The 20446-nt window shown below is 34.2% G+C and overlaps 3 protein-coding genes across 3 annotated transcripts; 2 read left to right on the top strand and 1 right to left on the bottom strand.

Moving 5' to 3' along the window:
- Positions 1-1496: 1496 nt before the first annotated feature.
- LOC143446888 (uncharacterized) lies at positions 1497-4000 on the top strand. The gene is made up of 4 exons (XM_076946741.1): positions 1497-1592; positions 2326-2550; positions 2650-2751; positions 2860-4000. Exons 2-4 carry the CDS (start codon positions 2492-2494, stop codon positions 3053-3055), a joined length of 357 nt encoding a protein of 118 aa, XP_076802856.1. The 5' UTR covers positions 1497-1592; positions 2326-2491; the 3' UTR covers positions 3056-4000.
- A 3396-nt stretch (positions 4001-7396) lies between these two features.
- LOC143444974 (uncharacterized) lies at positions 7397-9564 on the bottom strand. The gene is made up of 3 exons (XM_076943765.1): positions 8907-9564; positions 8422-8814; positions 7397-8388 (listed from the first exon to the last, which is right to left on the bottom strand). Exons 1-3 carry the CDS (start codon positions 9562-9564, stop codon positions 7397-7399), a joined length of 2043 nt encoding a protein of 680 aa, XP_076799880.1.
- A 1915-nt stretch (positions 9565-11479) lies between these two features.
- Positions 11480-20391, top strand: LOC143445445 (uncharacterized). Its single transcript, XM_076944548.1, has 14 exons — positions 11480-11734; positions 11967-12136; positions 12723-12802; positions 13042-13175; positions 13809-14000; positions 14741-14898; positions 15363-15495; positions 15802-15933; positions 16702-16781; positions 17096-17333; positions 18903-18949; positions 19268-19405; positions 19504-19605; positions 19714-20391. The coding sequence occupies exons 1-14, from the start codon at positions 11686-11688 to the stop codon at positions 19771-19773; spliced, it is 1713 nt and encodes a 570-aa protein (XP_076800663.1). The 5' UTR covers positions 11480-11685; the 3' UTR covers positions 19774-20391.
- The last annotated feature ends 55 nt before the right edge of the window (positions 20392-20446 follow it).

Here is a 20446-nt window from a genome sequence, read left to right as displayed (position 1 = left end):
GTCATCTGAAAAATATCTCAATAGGTAATAAACAAAAAAAATTTCCCAACATTAACTTTATGATACTGTACCAAATTCATCACAGAAAAAAATCATAAGTTTGTAATGGAATGGGTGTATATGGTTGTTGAACTTGACAGGTTGACCCACTTAACTACAATATTTGGTTGTCGAATTGTTTATTGCGCTCGATGGTATATGAGTCTCATAAGGTCGTTGTCTGCTTTTGACAACCTTAGACTTAATTGTTCACCTTAATAAATTATTGTCTTGTGAAGGTGACAACAAAGTTGTCTAACTTGACACTGAACTTCTTCAAATTGAATTCAAAAGTAGTTTTCACAAGAATGAAAAATGTATAAACTGATTATATTGATTCTTCTTTAAACGATTACATTTGAACAGAACATTGGCACATCAACAGCATTCTATTCAACAGTCCATTTTACAGCATTGAGCTTAGTAGACTTTTTGCTATTATCAACTTTATAATATTACTGATACTGATAATGGTAAACACTACTAAAAAGTTTTTACTGCAAGCTAAACGCATACAAAAAAAAGCAAACGCGCCGCGTCACAACTATAAAACAATACTCAGGAAGTTATCATGACGCAGTGTTATGCTTTGCTGATTCGATATTTAAAGACGAGAATTCTATATCTTACACAATCTGTATATTACTTTAATTATAATATTATCACAAGTTAAATCAACAGCATATGTGGTTAGGTTACCGTCAATAAACCGGTAAACTGGTATTTATAAAGTAATTCTAATATATGAATAGCCTTTTATTTGTTGATACAATTTTTAAACTTTGATAACTTTTATCGTTTGATCATATGGTGTATGCCAAACTCACACGTTAAATTTTTTAACCATAAATATTAATTCGTACATACGATGTCTAAAAATCAGTTTTCGATTAAGGTTATTCCACTGTTGTGAGATATATTGTTTGTGACAAGTTGAGAAAACCGAACTGAAAAAACGATTGCTTATTCCTTGTTATAAACTGGAGGTCTGGGTCTACCAGAGATAGATAAAAATTCGCCTAGTGTTTACTTTTAGAATTCAGTTAGGGATTGCACTGAGGGATGTTGGCAATAAAAGTTTTCGTAACCACGGGGAAAAGTTCACAGTTTGCCAGTTCTTCAGTCATCTTATTTTTCGTCTTCAATGCGGGGAGGAAAAATTTATGCCTAAGGAAAAAAATTGAGGTGGTCGCAAACATATTAACAATTGATGATAATAATTTTCACAAAATGGAGGGGCAAATGTGACAACACCTCGAGGGCAAAAACGTGCATTACGGACCAATAAAAGAAAGTAAAAAAGTTATTAGCGTCAGCACAGCCACCAAACCCAAATTACAAACGCATTATTTAAACATAATTTAACACAAAAACACGCAATTTAAACACATTTAACATGAAACAAAAGTTACGCTAATAGTTTGGCAGGACATACGTGTTGTGTCAACGTCAAGATGGAGCCGACCTGTGTGTCTGGGTGGAAGAAGAAAAACATCACTAAAATGAACTCCATCCATGGGACCAGAGTCCGGCTCAGGTGGCCTGTGTACACGGTAAGAATCTTTTTCACAAGTCGGTTGTGAGCGGAAGTAGAAGCTGGTCAGACACGTCAGTCATGCCCAGCCAAATGTTTTGATCAGTTTCTTTGAATATGCATACATCGACAATGATGTAAGTGCTAGGAAGAGATGAACATATCTGATGCCCGGTTGGATCTTGGAGTAAGCGATCTTGAAAATCCATTCTTCATGGTTGGGTCCAGGGTGTGAATAAATCACTTTTTTCAATCCAAAGTCTTTCCGTTTGTGTTCTGAAACACAATATTTACAACGCAGGAGAGAGTACTGGACTTTGATTTTAAAACAGTGGTTATTTAAAGAATAATCAACATAAAGAGTAAACAGATGTAGAGTGGCATGTGATGCAAGAGAAAGCAACAATACTAATTTTGATAGAAACTTTGAGGTAGTGTGGGTGTGTAAAGTAGGCTACCCTTATACGAAATCAATTTATGTCATAGATACACAAGGTGCAACAGACAGAAAAAACAGTTGTGTATAAAAGCACACTCACAACAACGTGAACAAAAGGGAGAAAAAAGTGCAAGTAAATAAACTTCAAAAAAGTCCAACAAATATGCACAGTACAAGTGCAAGAACTTCTTAATATCGTACTTTATTGCAAACACTGAAAATGTATTGTTACTTTTGTATATAATTTTGACTAGTTGACTTAAAACGTAACTCAAGTATTATGTTTTGGTTACAACTCAGCATCTAATTTTAGGGCAGTGGCTGAAAATGTGAAACCATTAGTATAGAAAAAGACTTAAATCACAGCGAACTTCCCAAAAATGACAAAAATATTGCGTCTTTCTGAAGAGATCTTTTTTTCTTGTGGTACTACTTCTAGCTGGGTGTTGAAGGAAATGTAGCAAGTAGTTCAAGAAAATATGAGAATATTGAAGGTGCTTATCAAAATGTCATCAGTGCTCCACAAGCTAATGCTCAAGTGAGAAAAATGATTTCAAAAATAATTATTTGAAATTAATAATAATCAAACTCAGATACCAGAACAGAGTAAAAATATTTCCATTTTCTCTCTTTGCAGCCTCACAACCAAGGAAATGTTGCAAGTAGTTCTAAAAAGTACAAAAATGTTGAAGGTTGTTCGGATGAAGTTATCAGTGCCTCAAGATCCAACAATATCAAGGTGGGAAACATAAACCAGCTTTGTTTTAAGTAGACTGTGCTTCCAAAGAATAGTTAATAAATACCTTCTAAAATTACTTAAAACAAGTAAACTATTCACTATTTGTAGCTTCACAGTCGTGCTCACCCAGACAGCAATAGAAAATAAGAAAACATTGAAAGCCGTTAGCAACGAATCACCGGCCTATAAGAAGCTGATTTGCAAGCAATGTCAAGATTTTACTTTTCTGCAAGCTTCTCATACATGGACAACAAAGCACTTAGTTCTATGCTATTTGTTTTCTTTTGGTTCCTGTTTGTTGTGATAACAAACAGTACGTTTTAATGACTTGAAATTTTTAGGTAAGCAGAAACACTGTACAGCTTAAGTTTTGAAAATGTTTCCGCTATGTTTGATATTTAACCGGGTGTTTTTAGTGTATTGCGTTGATATTTACTAACCAATCTTGGCAGTATGGGCAATGACAAGTAATGAACCATATTTGTTGTGTTCACTTCTTTGCATGAAAGTTTTCACGTGGTCAGATGTGTGTCAGTTTTGTTGGATTGTTTTAGATCATATATTGTATATTACTATGGCAAGTAAACACTGTATGCTGATTGAAATCTGCTGTGTCATATGAAGCTGGTTTGCAGAAATTTAATGAAGCATTTTTTTTGGCTTGTTTGCTTTAGATCTTGCGAGATGTATCATTTCCTAGGTAATGTAATACAAAATTATGCGACTGTTTTGATTTAGCTTCCAATGGTGGCTAGTCAGAAACTGTCATAACTTTTGTAGATTTTATCATATTAATTTGTATTGCAATAAATCTTTGCCTCAGTCTTACGTTTGCTCAGAACTTGAACCTGTATTGTATTTTACACACTCTTGATTTTCTATTGGTCGGTCACCTACAGTTTAAAAATAATTGTGAATGCATTAATTTTTTTCAATATATCTGCTGTAGGCCTATATTTCAACAAAGTCACAATATTTAAATAAATACTTTACCATCTGTTTGTAGATGCTTGATTAATGTTGATATACCATGCTAGTTTTATCTGTCAACTATACCTTATTTTGCTTTGATATCGGAACATTTAGCCACAAAGAATGTTAAAGTGACAGCCATGTAATAACTTAAAAGCGGAACCAGTTTTGGGCCTGCAGTGAAAGCTTTTTGGTTTTCGCATTTGTGCCGTGTAGCTAAAATAATACCTGTATTTGTTTTATGAATGTAATAAAGAACATGCTGATGCTACCAAAATATTGGATTTTTGTTTACTACTATGTGGTGGTTAATTTTATTAAATTGTGGTGAATAACCAACTCTGTCTCACATAATGACATTAAAGCGATTATTTTTAGCACATATCAAGAGAATAAGGAAGTAAAACTTTATGAATTGCAAACTGCTCTAGTTTCCCAAAGGAAGTGATACTGTCTTGTGTCATTCATTCAGCATTATCTCTCTGATGTAGAAGGACTTAAACTTACTTGTGTTAAGTTTTATAAACAATGGCAAAGCAAGGAAGTTAGGCAACTATGTTAATTGCAAGCTAGTTGTTAGAAGGTAGTGAAACCGTCTGAATACAGAATAATCAAGAAACTAAAAATGACAACAATAAGCTGTATGCAGACTTATTTCCTGTCTAAAACAAGATGCAACACCAGTGACGCATTCACACGCTTCTGATATAACGAGGAATGAATTTTTTGATAATTTTGATGTGTTTCAGTGGAAGTCCTTTTATGAGTATGAAAAGTTCTGTTATGCAAATGGTGATAGAGTTAGTACTATCCGTTGGTTGCGTTAATATATTTCTGAAGGAAATTTATGGTATGTGGATTTACAGCAAATTCAAATTAGCTTCAAGGTAGTTTAAGAGAAGTTAAATTTAAACACTGTACAAAAATTTTAACTAAGTGAATTGGCTGTGTAATCTGTGTGGTTTAGTTTCAACTTCAGTAAAAATTGTTGTGTTGATTAGTTTTCAGAACTTTAAAAAATCCGTTTTTAATTGATTATTAAAATCATCTATTATTAAAAATTGTAAAGTTAAATAGACTAAGACCCAGGGTTTTGTTAAATTGAAAATGCATTTTAGTTCAACGATGAGGTATCTTGGATTGTTGTTATCAAGTGTGCTAAAATATTTTTAAACTGCTTTTGAAAAATTCATTGAACACAAATACTACAGCTAATTCTATTATATAAGTTGCTCCTTTGGCTTTTTTAAAGTATGATGTTCAAATATCAAACAAATTTGATTGTTTTGCATGATCTTTAAATGTAAGGATGAAATATGCTGCTTACATATCAGCTTTTATCAGTTATCTTAAACATCTCAGGTACATAGTTACCGTAGTGACAAAAAACCAACAGTTTTACAAAGGTGTAAGTTTGTTTTTTGTTTAAAGTTTGTTTTTTATTTTAATCTAACACTGACTTTCTAGTTGCACTTTTTGTATAATGATGCTATGCTTTGTTATTGTATATGAATAAATGTGGGATAAATATGTGTGATAGTAGCTGACTGATAATCATTTTTCTAAAAATAATTTGCATGTACTTTGCATGCACTTCCATGATTTCTGTACAACATGCAAATAAGATGCATGCATCATTTAAGCAAAGTAACAATAGTTTAATATTTTTTATCTTACTTGTTAAATTAAAGGCAAGTGGTCAAGTGGCTGTTGTAATTACTTTACATGCAATGATGATTTTTTGGTATTGGAATGTTTCTAAAGTTTTGTAAATTTAACCTTTGTGGTCCCATTCCATGTTCTAGTATGATGTTAAATCACAGACTTTCCATGTAAATATACTGCAAGTGTTGGCTGTTGAAATCAATAAACTTCTACGACACACACTGTAATCTACCTGTGTTTGGACAAGCACAAAACTGCCAGCTAATCACGTTTTCAAATCTCCTATCTGTTGCATATGAATTTCTTAAACACTTAATGACGTTCTTCTAAAAATAGAGTGGAATCAAGTCAACATGAAACGTTAAACTTTCCGAAAGTTCGAAACTGCACCTACTTCCGCGATTATAAGCCGCCCTTATTCTCATGAACCATACCAAGTATTATAAAGACACAAAGCAAGTACATTGGTCTTTTGTTTAGTCCATAGTATAGGACTATTAGAACTCCTACTCTATGCGTTGCTGTCAAGGATACGCAGTCAGGTTAGTGACAAGAAGGAAAACTACTCTGTTGGTAAACTTGAGTTAAAATATAACTTGGCATTATAGTACTGTAGAATTTTTGGTCAACCTAGAAAAAATTCTTATAAAGACGTATTATATACTGTTGGAAAGATAATTTTATCAGCTTTTCAATGATGGGTTTTGTCATTTCTTTTACCTTAGGGAAAAAAAGTTATGACCAAAAACGTGCCAGGGGGTAAAACACTATTTTGCCTAACATTATAATACAATTATAAGCTAAAATACGATACCTTCGTAACAGAATACAACACCATAAATTGGAATATTACTATCAGCAAAGCAAACTAACAATAGGACAGCAAAAAAATAAAATATAACTTTATTAAGAGGTATTTATCACACGTTTAAGGGGGTAAAAGTTGACCGAGACGGAGATAATAGGAGAGATTTCACCGAAATAAAAGGTTTTTCTTTTATAAGCAAGGTCATGTAAGCAACACATAAAAGTTATCTAAGACGTAGTGAAGATGTATTTAGTTAAAATGCTATTTCATAGGGTATTTTGTTACAAAAATACACCAAAACTCTGTACACCCCCAGTCCTGGAGTGCCAAAAAAGCCCGGTCTTGCTAGGGTTAAACCAACTGTAAAGATGTAAAAACGATATTTACAGTTTTAAGTTCTAATAAAATATAAACACATTTCAATCAAAATCATGCAAACGCATCCATAAAATGTTTCTCTTCTTCTCCCAATTCGTCATCAAACACGACTGTAGTATTTGTGCATGTCATTCCGCAAAATTCCTTGCATGACGATGTGCATGTTAAGCCCGCTTTCCGACAAGAGCAGCGTCTGTTACATGATCCCTTGCAGCTACATCGAATGATTTTCAAGACATCTTCTGGTGCAGCAGCTACATCCGTCATCACTGGAGAAAACATGTCATCTTTCTTTTGCCAACCCCATGACAAGGGTTTCAAATCTGAGTTGCTTAAAGTTCTCCAAACTTTCAGCTGGTGATATACTCTGAGGCCGTGGTGATATGCAGCTCGTGGTGATGGTGGAAGGAGAGCTGGATCAACGTGAGAACGATTAGACATGACCATTTCCTCGTACTTCTGTTTCCTGATTTGCGATAAAGTATACGTAGACGAGTTTAAAAATACGAAGAACCGTATCGAAGCCCTGCCAACTTGGTCTGGAGACACGTCGTCTTCGTAGAAAACATCGGCAACAATTCGCAAACTGCTTGATTTCAACTTCTCAAATACATATATCTTGCCGAATTTATGAACTGCTGAAGTTGTATCGCAGCCCGTAAATGCATGAGCGAATAACAAGTACTCCAAAACAATAACATCTACCTTCGCAATAATATCTCTAACTCTGCAGCACTGTCTTTGCTGGCAGTTTTTCCCTCTTGTAATGTTTTTCAAGAAGATATCAGGATAGTCGCGGTGCATAGCATGATGCACTAGCAATCAAAGGACATCAGTATCGTCGGAGTACACAGTTACAGGTGTCCCACCTACCGAATCAAAAGCAACTTGAACGATTGTTGTATCTGCATCACTAGGGCACAAATGAACTTTGAAACCATTCAACTCCAGTTGTTTCGATAAAGCCACCACAAATCTTTGTTTGTTTGTATAGTTTGAGAAAAAGATGTTCCTTTCAGTTGGGCAAGGATTTTGATTATTTAATTCAACAGTTTGAGACGTCGTACCCGAGCGTTTTTGATGGGTCGAATCTTTGGTTGACACCCTGTAGCCATCAAAAACAATAACATTGGCGCGCAAATGCTGAAGAAAACTGATGTACTTTTTGAAGATCTCATGGAACTTCTCATTCTTCTTCCAGTCACAACACCACAACAAGGCACCGCCATCAATAATTTTTGTGGAGTCCGGTTCTTTAGTCATTTTAACTTTGTCCAAGATGTGTGACTTTAGTTTTGATTTTTGCGCAGTTCGTAGAACTCCATCTTTGAACAGTGACATTGGGTACGGTGATAACTCGTAGAAGACGTAGTCTGCAATTTCGTTTTCTGGCTTTCTCTCTATGACAACAACCAATCTCAAAAAGAGTATTAATGGATCAATTGTGATAGTATCATGGTCAATTTTCACACGGGAATAAAGGCTCTGTATAGCACGTATTTGCTTCTTCCTCTTGAAGGAATAGCTGGCAAAGGTTTTACCATCAAGTTCAGCTTGGATAGACGCCCCTATCTCCTCAGCTCGGTCACAGGTCACACTGTTGTTGTCATCAACCAACCCTGAGTCTAGAGCCATAAGCTGAACTCCAACTTTAAATGGATTGTGTGAACGAAACCAGGTTTGTACTTTTTCAAAATCATCATTATCACGTTTGATTCTTCCAGCAAATGCCTCTTTGTGTTTATCATCAGAATTTGACAATGACGTGACTGTACTGAGTGCATCTGTCACTTCTGCACACCTGTGCATGGTTTTAGTCTACACCCTTAATAAATTATGGGTGATGCCCTTGTCGATGACTCCGCCTTTTCCTTTTAGAGATTTCATGAGAATCTGTTCAATAGACAAATCAGTCCAGATTCCTGCCCATTGTTTGTTAGAACGCCTGACGGTGTGATTACCGTACATAAATTGCTGGTAGATATCTGGGTGACTTGTTTCCAATTCTGCAACTGTTTGAAGATACAGGCGACATGTTTTTGCATAATTGTTGTGGCCTGTGGCAGCAAATAGGTTCAGCATGCTTTTTGACGCAGAAATGTGTAGTAACCAGTCGCTTGTTCTCTCTGCTCGAATAAACTCCTGCACAACTGAAACGTAATTAACATAGCTCAACCACAGAGCTGATGTACGTGATTCCCGTGTGAGCTGCTCCTTTTTTCCGTGAAGAATTCCATCATCTTATGCCCAATGCTGTCATTATTATGATCAGAAGGACTGTCTGAGTCATACAATTTCTCCAAGGCACTCTGCTCTCCGGGCGCCAACTCACTCCTAAATTTAACAGATGACGCAGCATTAAACAATGTCATTTTTTCAGTGGATGTTGGACGACCAGGTGTTGAATACTGTGCAGGATTTTCAAACCTTGTTCTGCATGGTACATGGTGTCTGGCTTCAGCAGCCACCAGGTCGTATGCAGTAAGCAGTCGTGCCTGAACAGTTTTAGCAAGTTCATCGTCTCTACTTTGGCATAAAGCAAGTGTTACGTAATATATTCCTGACGATTTTGTCCGCACCTCTTCAAATTTTTTTCGATCAGGGTGCCGTTCATCAAACATACAACTATATCCACAGTAAAAACACTGCTTTTTAAAGTCAAACGACTGTTGATCTGACCGGGTCGATACTCTCTTGCTACTGGATTGTTTAGTGCTTGAGGCTGGACGTTTCTTGGATCTCGCATGGTTTCTCAAGAAATTACGGCATGATGTGTGGATGTACGTAATATGGCCATTTTCTTTATTTTTCTGCAAAGTTGCGACCAGCGTTTCACAATCCAGTTTCAAAGCATGACCAATTATAGTGTCCAAAGGGTGTATGGTACTATCACTCTCGCAGAAATAAGCTCCAACATGACACAGTGAATCACCAGTTCGATAGCCTTTTCTACACTTAACACAAATTGCTGTTTCTTTTTGACTAAGCATTATCTAAAAAAACAAGCAAGGTAAATAAAACTGACCATAGTAAGTAAACAATAACATAATGAAGTTATAACGAACAACGATAGCTCTACTGGTGCCCCGCCCCCCCCCCCCCCCCCCCCCGTCTTGCTCACTCTTACTCCCTTAAACAGATATAGGCCTATAATTCTATTTTTATTTTCATTTATACCTTTTGCATCTATATCCTGCTTTTCTGTTGATAATTCATTAGTTTTTAGCCTTTTGTTCATATTTTTATGTTAAATTTTTTTCCCTAATTTCAATTTTTACCCCTTGGCACGTTTTTGGTCATAACTTTTTTTCCCCAAGGTAAAAAAAAATGACAAAACCTATCATTGAAAAGCTGATAAAATTATCTTTCCAACAGTATATAATAAGTCTTTATAAGAATTTTTTCTAGGTTGACCCATTTTTAGACCAAATTCTACAGGACTATTAGGTTTTAAGGTTAATAGTTGAGCTTGATGAACTCGACAAAGCAAAGTTTAAAACTAATTAAATTATTAAATACGCGACTGATAGCGTAGGCTAATTGAGAAATTATTGTGCTATGCAATTTTGTGCTTGTGTTTATTTCAACGATATTATACAGCGGTGTCTTTCCAAGATTAGATACAGCGGTGTCTTTCCAAGATTAGATACAGCGATTGTTTTCATTCGATGCTTTTCGATGTTGTCTAGGTTTGAAGTGACAAGATAAGATTACCAGAAAACACAAAAGCCAGTTCAAAATTGAACCTTTTCAGTTAATAATGCAAAAGTTTTGTTAAGATGGTAATCACTAATCTGTGGTGACTAAATCAACCATACAAGTGTTTAGGTGGATTTGGTGTTACAATTTACTAATTACAAACTTTAAAAATAATCAAAATTGCTTTCGGGGAATTCCCTTGAACAAAACCAAATTATTTGTTACAATTTTCACTTAGCAAGGCAAAATGCGCGAATGGTGTTACAGTGAAAAATGCAACCACTGAGCAAGAAACTACCGCGCTCAGCGCTTGCAAAACTCATAATTAGCAGCTGAACTATGTAAATAAATAAATAAATGCTATCGAAGCTTCAACAGCCTTCACCATTTTCTCGTTCATTGTCTGTGAGCGTATTATTTTTTGTATAACCAGTCTACAACGAGGTTAGCATCATAACTTCGCTCCCCACAGTCAATTGCGAAAACAAACAATACAATGAAAATTTGCATCACAGCATGGCCAACATTTTCTCAACAACGTGTTTATCACACAATGAGAATGCTGTGTCATAATTTCCTTAAGCCTGTCAGTACCAGCTAAGTACTGGATATTTGAAACTTGAAATACCTTACTTACTGACCCATGTCTTGATACTTGCTTAAACTCTCATTTAGAGTAGCTTCTGTTGCAAGTGAGCTAGTGTAAGTCCCTGTTTGGTCCTGGCTGGATGCTTATTGTCAGAGATTTATGCTCCCAGGTTTGTAAAATTGCATTTTGTTTATGAACTGCTTTGGGTAATTTCTTTTTTGACATCGGTCTCACAACAAGGACCAATGAGTTGATGAAATATTGTTGAATTGAGTAGTGTGAGTAATTTTACTGTTTAATGATCGAATTAAGATAATTGTTTATTTGGGACATGATCATATTTGACCATGAAACAGGAATCTTCAAATACATTGTTGAATTGAGTAGTTATAGCAGGTCAGTATTTACTTGAACAAACTTGCGGAAGTATAATTGGGCAATTTACACTGGAGAATTGCTTTAAAACGATTAAACACTTGTGTCTCGTTGTGACAGAGTGATATAAACATTACCGAAACTATGATCAGATTGTTACAAAACATTACCTCATTGTCATTTACTTCTTACTTTAGTTTCCACTGTCACATTAAAATACTTGCAATTACTGATTTTAATGTTTTCAAGATTTTACAGCTTTGTTATGGATAAAATAATTTTTAAATAGAAAATACTGGTGAAAAAAATGCAAAAATATGATTAAAGTTTAACAGCAATAGCCTGTTATTACATTTTCATCAAGAATTTGATAAGAATATTCATTATTTTTTTACCATCTATCATTGCCAAAGGCATCCTTCTTGACATACTATAAAGCAAACTTAGCATGAAGTTCATCAACACATTTCATTTTATGGACATGATTGCAGTTGCAAGTAAGTGTGGTGCAATGTGTAGAATCGTTTCTGTTTAGTTTTTAATGGAATGTCAAATTTTATATTGAATTATAATTATAATGAGCAATTTTTAAACAAGTGCTGCCCAGCTCAGACATTAACGATCGATAACTTTTTACGAAATCATCTTGTAGACCAAATTGGAACCTTTGTGTGGTGATATGTTTGACATCTCAGATCTTTAAATGGTGTTGTAACACTCCTTTTACAGTTTTTCTACAAACAGCTATGATAATACAAGGACAATACATATCACCTCTCACTGCACCACACCCTATACAGGCAACCAACTCCACTGTGGTCATCACTGCCACAGCTACGATATCATCATCGGCCATTTCAAACAATGAAACCTGGATACTTTCCTGGAAGCTTAATAAAGTATGTGAGCATATTGCTCATTTTTTATTTACATAAAAGTTCTAAACCTGAAACTATAACATTTAACAAAACTACAAATACAAATACAACTCACCCTGTACAAGCAACCAACTCCACTGTGGTTATCACTGCTACAGCTTCACCAACACAAAATTCATTAGGACGAACCTGGATTGTTTCCTGGAAATTTAATGGGATGGATAAACTCAAGTTAACTTTTTGGTTTTGTTGAACTGGAAACGTTGTAGCAAATATTACCATAGTGTTATTTCAGGATATATAACTTGATGGATCGGCAATATTGTTGTAATGTAAAGCATGGTACATTGTACTAGGGTTAATGTGAATCCTGAGTTATAAACTGTTGGGTTTCTAGGTATTTCTACCTCATTTCGTCATTACTAATGACATTATTTCGAGTTCCTAGTTATGAGTTCAGTATTTGACTACTGAGTTCGTTTACAGTAATAATCAAATCTTTTTTTAAACAACGTTAGTATCTACATGTATAGATTACACAAGCAGGATAATTTATTAACTGTTATGATTATTATCAGTTTATGGAATTCTTACATTTAATTTACAGACCCCGGTTGCTCAAGTAGGTTATGCTCCATATCCTATTGTTCGCAGTCTTGATGAGGGCTTCAATCGAATAACTGTCAGGTGATTTTATGGTGCAGCAGTTAATGCCATTTTCTTGCAGTCATTTAAGTGATTGACTTTTAAATTGCGTTAACTTAAAACATATTAATCCACTAACCTTATATTAATCTCCAATTGAAATTGTTGGATAATTTTGTGTAATATTACAAATGTTACACAAATACAAATGGAGTAGACTTTCAAATTAAATGTTAGCTTAATGTTATTCTTCAATGGCTTAATGTGCTTATTTCAATCAGCGCGACTTCAACGTCAGCATCAAGCTTCACCACACAACTCACCATTGCACAGCTGAAAACTGAAGAAGATGGTTATGAGGTCCAACTGTATAGTGCTGGTGTTGAGAAGCAGTCTTTGAATCTTGCCATAAAAAGTAAAAAAACATATTTTTATTCATTAATGCTCATTTATTCTTCAAAGTTAATGTATAGATACCTCTAGTTTGTTAATACAGATATAAAATACTTGTATAGGAATAAAAATGCATCATAGCGCAAACATTTACAAATGAAATGGCGATATTAAAGCAAATGTTGTTCACCACATAAATCCCATCTTTTATCAAACAATATCATCTGCTAGTGTTCCAACAGCTTTCACTGAAGCTTTTTTAAAACAGATGTGTTGTTTGTTGTAACACAACTGATTTAGATGTTTTATCATTTTTACTTGCATCATAAAATTCCCATTTACTACCACCATCAACATCTTTTTTTTTTATGCAAAACACATACGTAAACTACTTTTAACACAGTTTTTACGTATTCATCACCACATGAATAGTTTGTGAGTAGGCCAGTAAATCTTGAAAATACAATGCCGTATGAAGTCAGCCGAAAAAGCTTTGTAATTATAACAAATACAACAGTTGCCAGATCAATTAAGGTTTTTGTAAAAGCCTCTAATTCAAACTCAAATAAGTATGATACAAAAGTCTTTGTCTTTGAAAATTAAAATAATTGAACAATTAGCCTGTACCATGCATAATTTATATGATTATCAACAGATTGTAATGTCTCTCTTTCAAATGGTGTTATTGTGGCTGCAACTTCTAGAATATTCAACTCACCAGGAAAGTTTGCTTGTTCTAATGGAAGAAAGTTGTTTTACTCAAATGGTACAATGCTGACATCTAGTGACACTACTTGTCTGGCTTCAGCAGAATGGAGTGGTCAGGATAATCTGCAATGTTGGACAGGTTTGTTATTTTCAATTTTATGTTGCTTTGTAATCACTCATTGTCTGGAGTCATTAACTTTCAATTGGAGCTACTTGGTTCACCGAAGAAGGAATTGAAAAAAATGGGAAGGATTTCGGGTTTATTGCTTCTGGGCCAGTATGACATAAGATTATATTCAATATTACTAAATTCAGTGTTCAGTGTTATTGTATATTTATGTTGGGGGGTGGGGGGGAGATTTAAAATGTTGGGAAATGAGTAAGAAGAATACAAAACAATAAAACCTCCGACTTTGTTTTATGTCTAATTTTTTGATCGATAAGCTCCAGTCAATGCAGTTTCCTGACTTAAGTAAATGTAAGTTTAATGCAGTTGTATATTTATTACATAAAGTGGAGTATTACAACCATGTTAGTAAAAACTGCAATTTATAACATTACAATCTGCTTTTTATGAAATAACCCTACAGTGCCAAGCATATTGTAGATTACCTTGTTACAGTATAGACTTTTGTTGATGGTCAGCTAATTAGATTTGGGTTGATCAGGTTGGTGATGACCTACCTTTGACTGCCATTGAACCAGCTATTGTTATTAATAAACGCAAATTTTATTATAATTTCATACATTTGTTTAAATCTTCAACATTCTTTTTCCGTTTTTAACTGCATTGCTTTACTATGTTTAAAACACTTCTACTTTTGTAAAAATGTGTTTAGAGCATACTTTCATTCCATTATAACACTACATTTTTTTCAGCACCCAGTGTATCCCTTGCAAGCAGTTCAATTGATGGCAATAAACTGACTGTGGTTGAAGGAAATGATTTGACTCTGACTTGTAGTTACGATGATGTCATTCCTGCTGGAAAGACTTCTCAATTCTATGTTGGAGGAAATAGTTTTTCGATAACCAAGGTGATTTTAATTTTTATGATCATTGCTTGTGCTTCAATCCCCCACTTTGTAGTGGTTGTTAAACTCATTACTTGATATGGAGGATCGTGTAGCTGTAGCTTTCTTTGTTTAACTTTATCAAACTTTCTTTGTCTGGTAAACTAAGAATCATCACATGTTTAAAGTACTTGATATTTTTAATTTGCTAAAATTTTAAGTACTAGATTCAGAGCCGAAAGTAACGCAGCCAAAGCTTAACTGTTGTTCAACTTTTAACTAATATTTTTTGTGCTTTTATTTGAAAAGCCATGACAACAACATGATTATACCATGATGACAATGTTTATACACAAAGAATGAACCAATTATATCGCCGTTATTACGAAGAAGTGACAACTTATTTGTCAACAAAATTTCATTTTTGTTTTTTTGAAAAGCGTTCACATTAATGAACTGTAACATAATGATCGCGTTTACTTTCAAAGGGGGAACCATTCACATTGTCTTCATTGCAAAGAAGTGACAACAACAAAGTAGTCTCATGTCAGGCTGTCACTTCTTATACTGATCTCTATCCTAACAGTGGAAGATCATCAGAATATACACTGGATGTTTTATGTGAGTATGATGATACACATAACTTTAATCCTTTCTAACTGTTTGTGGATTTACTTTATTAATGGGAATTAAACTTGTTTTTGACAACCAGTTCTTAGGAAAGTAAAAATATTTACAACATAGTTTTTTCAAAAGCAGTTTTTGTATCTAACAGTTTTTCTATAGTTTATTAGTGATTAAATGCTGACTGTTTTATTTTTTTAAACTAGTATCCAAAGTTTTTATATTGTTTTTTTTGGTGCATAACAATGGTTCTTATATAGTTAGTTTTAGATGGTACAGAAAATAATTTGAATGTTGATTCAGATGCTCCACAGCAAGACACTGCTACCACCAGTGATGATTGTATAGGTTGGTGCGTTGGACAAAATAATGCGAGTTGTTCTGTTGTGTTTTACTCAATTCCAAGGTCTCAGTTTGCATCATTGACCAAAAATGGTATGTTTGGAACAGCAGTATGAAATTTCATGAATTGAAAAACTTTAGTAACTTTTCTATTAAAATATAGAAATTTAATTTATTACTGGATTATGCAAACCAGATAAAATATGTGTTTTCGATTTTTCACTAATGCTTTTGAACTACTGACAACATGAATTAGTTAACTTAACCTTGAAGTGGTGAGGTTTCTTGCCCCTCTTATCTTTATAATCCCAATCTCTGATGTGTTTTTACATGTACAGCGTTATAAGGTTTATAAACAAAGTATTGCTGCGAAGTATCTTTCCAAACAAAGCAGAATAATAATATAAAGTTTTGTCCCTTAAAGCTGATGAAAAAGTCTCGCAATGTATAAACTTCTGGGACCACATGATACAATTTAATTTGTAAATAACAAAGCAGTACAGATTTTTAACCACTGCTGTTCAGATTTTATAAAGAATTACAGCGTATGTTAAAACTTTACAATTCTGCAATTGGGAGGTTTTACTTTAAAAACAGAACTGGATTTTGCTGTTTGGATTTTTTGGTACAAGTTTCATTAAAGGGGAATTACTTTTAGAGTTACGCATTCGTGTAGTGTGGTTGGTTTATTGTTATGCACCCTGATTTGCAACATTTAGTGCTTCTTTTCTTTGTTGCACTTTCTGATTATACTCTTCTGTTTTTGTTATAAAATTAACAAAAAGGTTATCTCAGTAAAGTGCTTTGCTTCTTTTGTTTTGTTTCTTTACTCAACTGTTTATAATTTGTTTTCTATCTCAGACCAAGTAGCAGCAAGTGATGGATCAATGACTTTTAATTCTGATGGTGATCAACAAACTTTTGAATTCTACAAAAATGAGGTATTTTAGGGTTTTAACGCACAATAGCATGATATTCATTTAAGAAAGGCTTGGTAGTTCACTGTTTATCTTGATGGTGAGTAAACTAACTCAGTATTGAATTCGATTTTAACAAATATTGTTTTAGACGGTGTTAAATGCATAAACTGAGTGTCTTGTTGAATCAGTGTATCACACGAAAAATATTTGTCCCAAATCTGCCGCTGACATTTAGATTCAATGGTTGAGGTTCATGAGTAATATTCAGATTCGTGTTCGATACAACACATCTATATTTTTTACATAACATTTACTTATTTACTTCATTTACACAGGTCACTAGCTCAGACAATGGAACATACACACTCACTGTGAAATCTTCAAACAAGGATATTTTTCCTGATAATGTCCAAATCATCTTCCACATCATAGTTGCTGATGAACCTCCTCCTACTCCTGGACTCTCCATAAGAGCAATCATTGGCATCAGTGGTTGTGCTGCCATCATTTTTATAATTGTCGCAGCATATGCAATATTTAGGTGGAGAAGAGGAACTAAGATGGGAAATGAAAGTAAATCAGTTTCATTTATATTGACTATGGCCTGTTTGGTGGTAAATAATTTGATCTTGTGCTATATTTGCTCGAAATGGTTTCTATTTTTTTGAGAATATTTTGTGCAGGATTCAAATCGAGAAAGCCTTTTATATTTTTTCTACAATAATAAATTTATTTGACTAGTACCTTATGCTCTAAAATTACTAGCCGCAATACAAGCCGCTAAGTCCTGTTGCTCAGTAATTAGGTACATCTGGTAGTTATGATCACTTTTTTGAGTCTCTTTCGTTGATAAGACTGTAGTGGCCTGGGAGGCATTTTTAATACCTTTATATCATTCGTGGGAAAGAATTTGCCAGTTATTTATTGAAGTATTGTTTATTGATGAAACTGCAATTGTCGCTTAATATTTGGAAACTTTCTCTAAATAACTTTATGTGAAAGCGCCGTTTAGTACGTTACAAGGTGATTTCATAACATCCGAGTTTTAACTGAAAATAATCCCCATTGCCCAACGCTTTATTTTATCGTTCGCGCATACTGAAATGTTCGTGTATATTATGTTAAATAATCCCGCTCACATCGCTCCGCTTTATAAACTCGAGCTGATACGCGAGTAACCGCTCAGAGACGGAGAGATATAGAATCGTACGAACGTATTACGGTAGTCGTGTTAATTGTAATTCGTTAGACTTGTGTTAAATGGTGAATGCTAAGTTTGTGATTGTGTCATATTCGGAACCTGTACAGTTCCTACAATAAAGGACCGTTTCTGAGAAACTGTATCTGTTAATCGTAAGAGCTTTCGGCTAGTAAAACGTTAGGTTAGAGAATTCTAACCGCACGCAACCACGGAGTCAGATCATTAATTCGGCAGGTAAATTAAGTCCGAATATCATAAGTTAAGACTGACAAGCAGTGCAACAACCTCTGCAAGACAACAGTTTTATACTCCCAAAATAGTACAGTATTTTAGCACACTGATCATTTTATACGCTTTCTAAACAATGGTATTTTTTTTAAATTATTACATGCACCTTCAAATCAAAGGCATCTTATAATATGTGCAATTGTTCTAATTCACACCTCATTTGGTAGTAGCATAATAACAGATTACGGGGTTATAGCCAACGTCAACTAATTGTACAACAAAAGTAGTCACAGTGTTGAACTCAATTGTCTCAATAGGTTTATTTTGACTAAATACAAACATGTCGGGGCTGTGTGAATGTTTTTTGTGGCTTTCTGTAGTTGGTGATAATAAATGTGTAGCAGCACATACAAAGTAAAGTATGTGAGGTTATTCTACCTGCTGTTTTGTTGTTGCAGATGTACCCAATAACACAAATGAACTTCAAATTACTAAGTCCCTGAGTAAATACAATATTTCGATCTAAGCATATCTGTACATGTTTATAATACACCAAAATGGCCAAGAAAAATACATAATGTGGCAAGAAATTGATCGCATGTCTTATTAGATTAGAATGTTATTTAGAAAAAATACCTCTTGTCAAAAATTGTTTTGATCAATCATGTTAAATGACTAAAGATCCATAATGCTGTTGCATTTTGAATTTTCAGATGAGAATAATTGCCTTGCGATGAAAGTGGGAACTCCCGGTCATGTGGTAATTTTCTTTTCGCTTACTGATTAAAACTGCTAATATTAGTTGATACAAAAAAGAGACTTCTTGTGTTGTATTTATTTGGTTGTAGAGAAATGAAACTTCAACGTCACAACTGGAAATTTGAATTGATTTTTAAACATAATTATCAGCTTGGAATTCTACAGTTGTTAAGTGGTTCCAAGTCATAATTTTTTTGAAATCGACCATTAATTTTGGTATTTATTAATCATTCAGACTTGTGGCATAACCAATGTTAAAAGGGTGTAGTTTCATACTTTTTATGAACAGACAATGCAAGTTATGTTGTCTTGTGTGCAGAATCTAACAACCAAGAGGGAGCCAGATTATGTTGTCATGTCGATTAATCAAAGAAATGTAGTAAGTAGTTCAAGAAAATATGAGAATATTGAAGGTGCTTATCAAAATGTCATCAGTGCTCCACAAGCTAATGCTCAAGTGAGGAAAATGATTTAAAAATAATTATTTGAAATTAATAATAATCAAACTCAGATACCAGAACAGAGTAAAAACATTTCCATTTTCTTTCTTTGCAGCCTCGCAACCAAGGAAATGTTGCAAGTTGTTCTAGAAACTACAAAAATGTTGAAGGCTGTTCGGATGAAGTTATCAGTGCCTCAAGATCCAACAATATGGGGGTGGGACACATAAACCAGCTTTGTTTTAAGTAGACTGTGCTTCCAAAGAATAATCAATAAATAGCTTCTAAAATTAGTTAAAACAAGTAAACTATTCACTATCTGTAGCTTCACAGTCGTGCTCACCCAGACAGCAATAGAACATATGAAAACATTGAAAGCCGTTAGCAACGAATCACCAGCCTATAAGAAGCTGATTTGCAAGCAATGTCAAGATTTCACTTTTCTTCAAGCTTCTCATACATGGACAACAAAGCACTTAGTTCTATGTTATTTGTTTTCTTTTGGTTCCTGTTTGTTGTAATAACAAACAGTACGTTTTAATGACTTGAAATTTTTAGGTAAGCAGAAACACTGTACACCTTAAGCTTTGAAAATGTTTCCACTATGTTTGATATTTAACCGCTTTTTTTAGTGTATTGCGTTGATATTTACTGCCCAATCTTGGCAGTATGTGCAATGGCAAGTAATGAACCATATTTGTTGTGTTCACTTCCTTGCATGAAAGTTGTTATGTGGTCAAAACGTTTGTCAGTTTTGTTGGATTGCTTTAGAACATATATTGTATATTACTATGGCAAGTAAACGCTGTGTGTTGATTGAAATCTGCTTTGTCATATGAAACTGGTTTGCAGAAATTTAATGAAGCATTTTTTTGGCGTGTTTGCTTTAGATCTTGCGAGATGTATCATTTCCTAGGTAATGTAATACAAAATTATGTGACTGTTTTGATTTAGCTTCCAATGGTGGCTAGTCAGAAACTGTCATAACTTTTGTAGATTTTCCCAGATAGCACGTAGTTGTCGGCCCGACAGCTACAACGAGCTATTCTCGCTATAGC

This window comes from Clavelina lepadiformis, chromosome 2 (assembly GCF_947623445.1).
Source record: "Clavelina lepadiformis chromosome 2, kaClaLepa1.1, whole genome shotgun sequence".
Taxonomy (NCBI): domain Eukaryota; kingdom Metazoa; phylum Chordata; class Ascidiacea; order Aplousobranchia; family Clavelinidae; genus Clavelina; species Clavelina lepadiformis.
The sequence above is the reverse complement of the archived record's forward strand: the minus strand, read 5'-3'. Positions and strand labels throughout refer to the sequence as shown.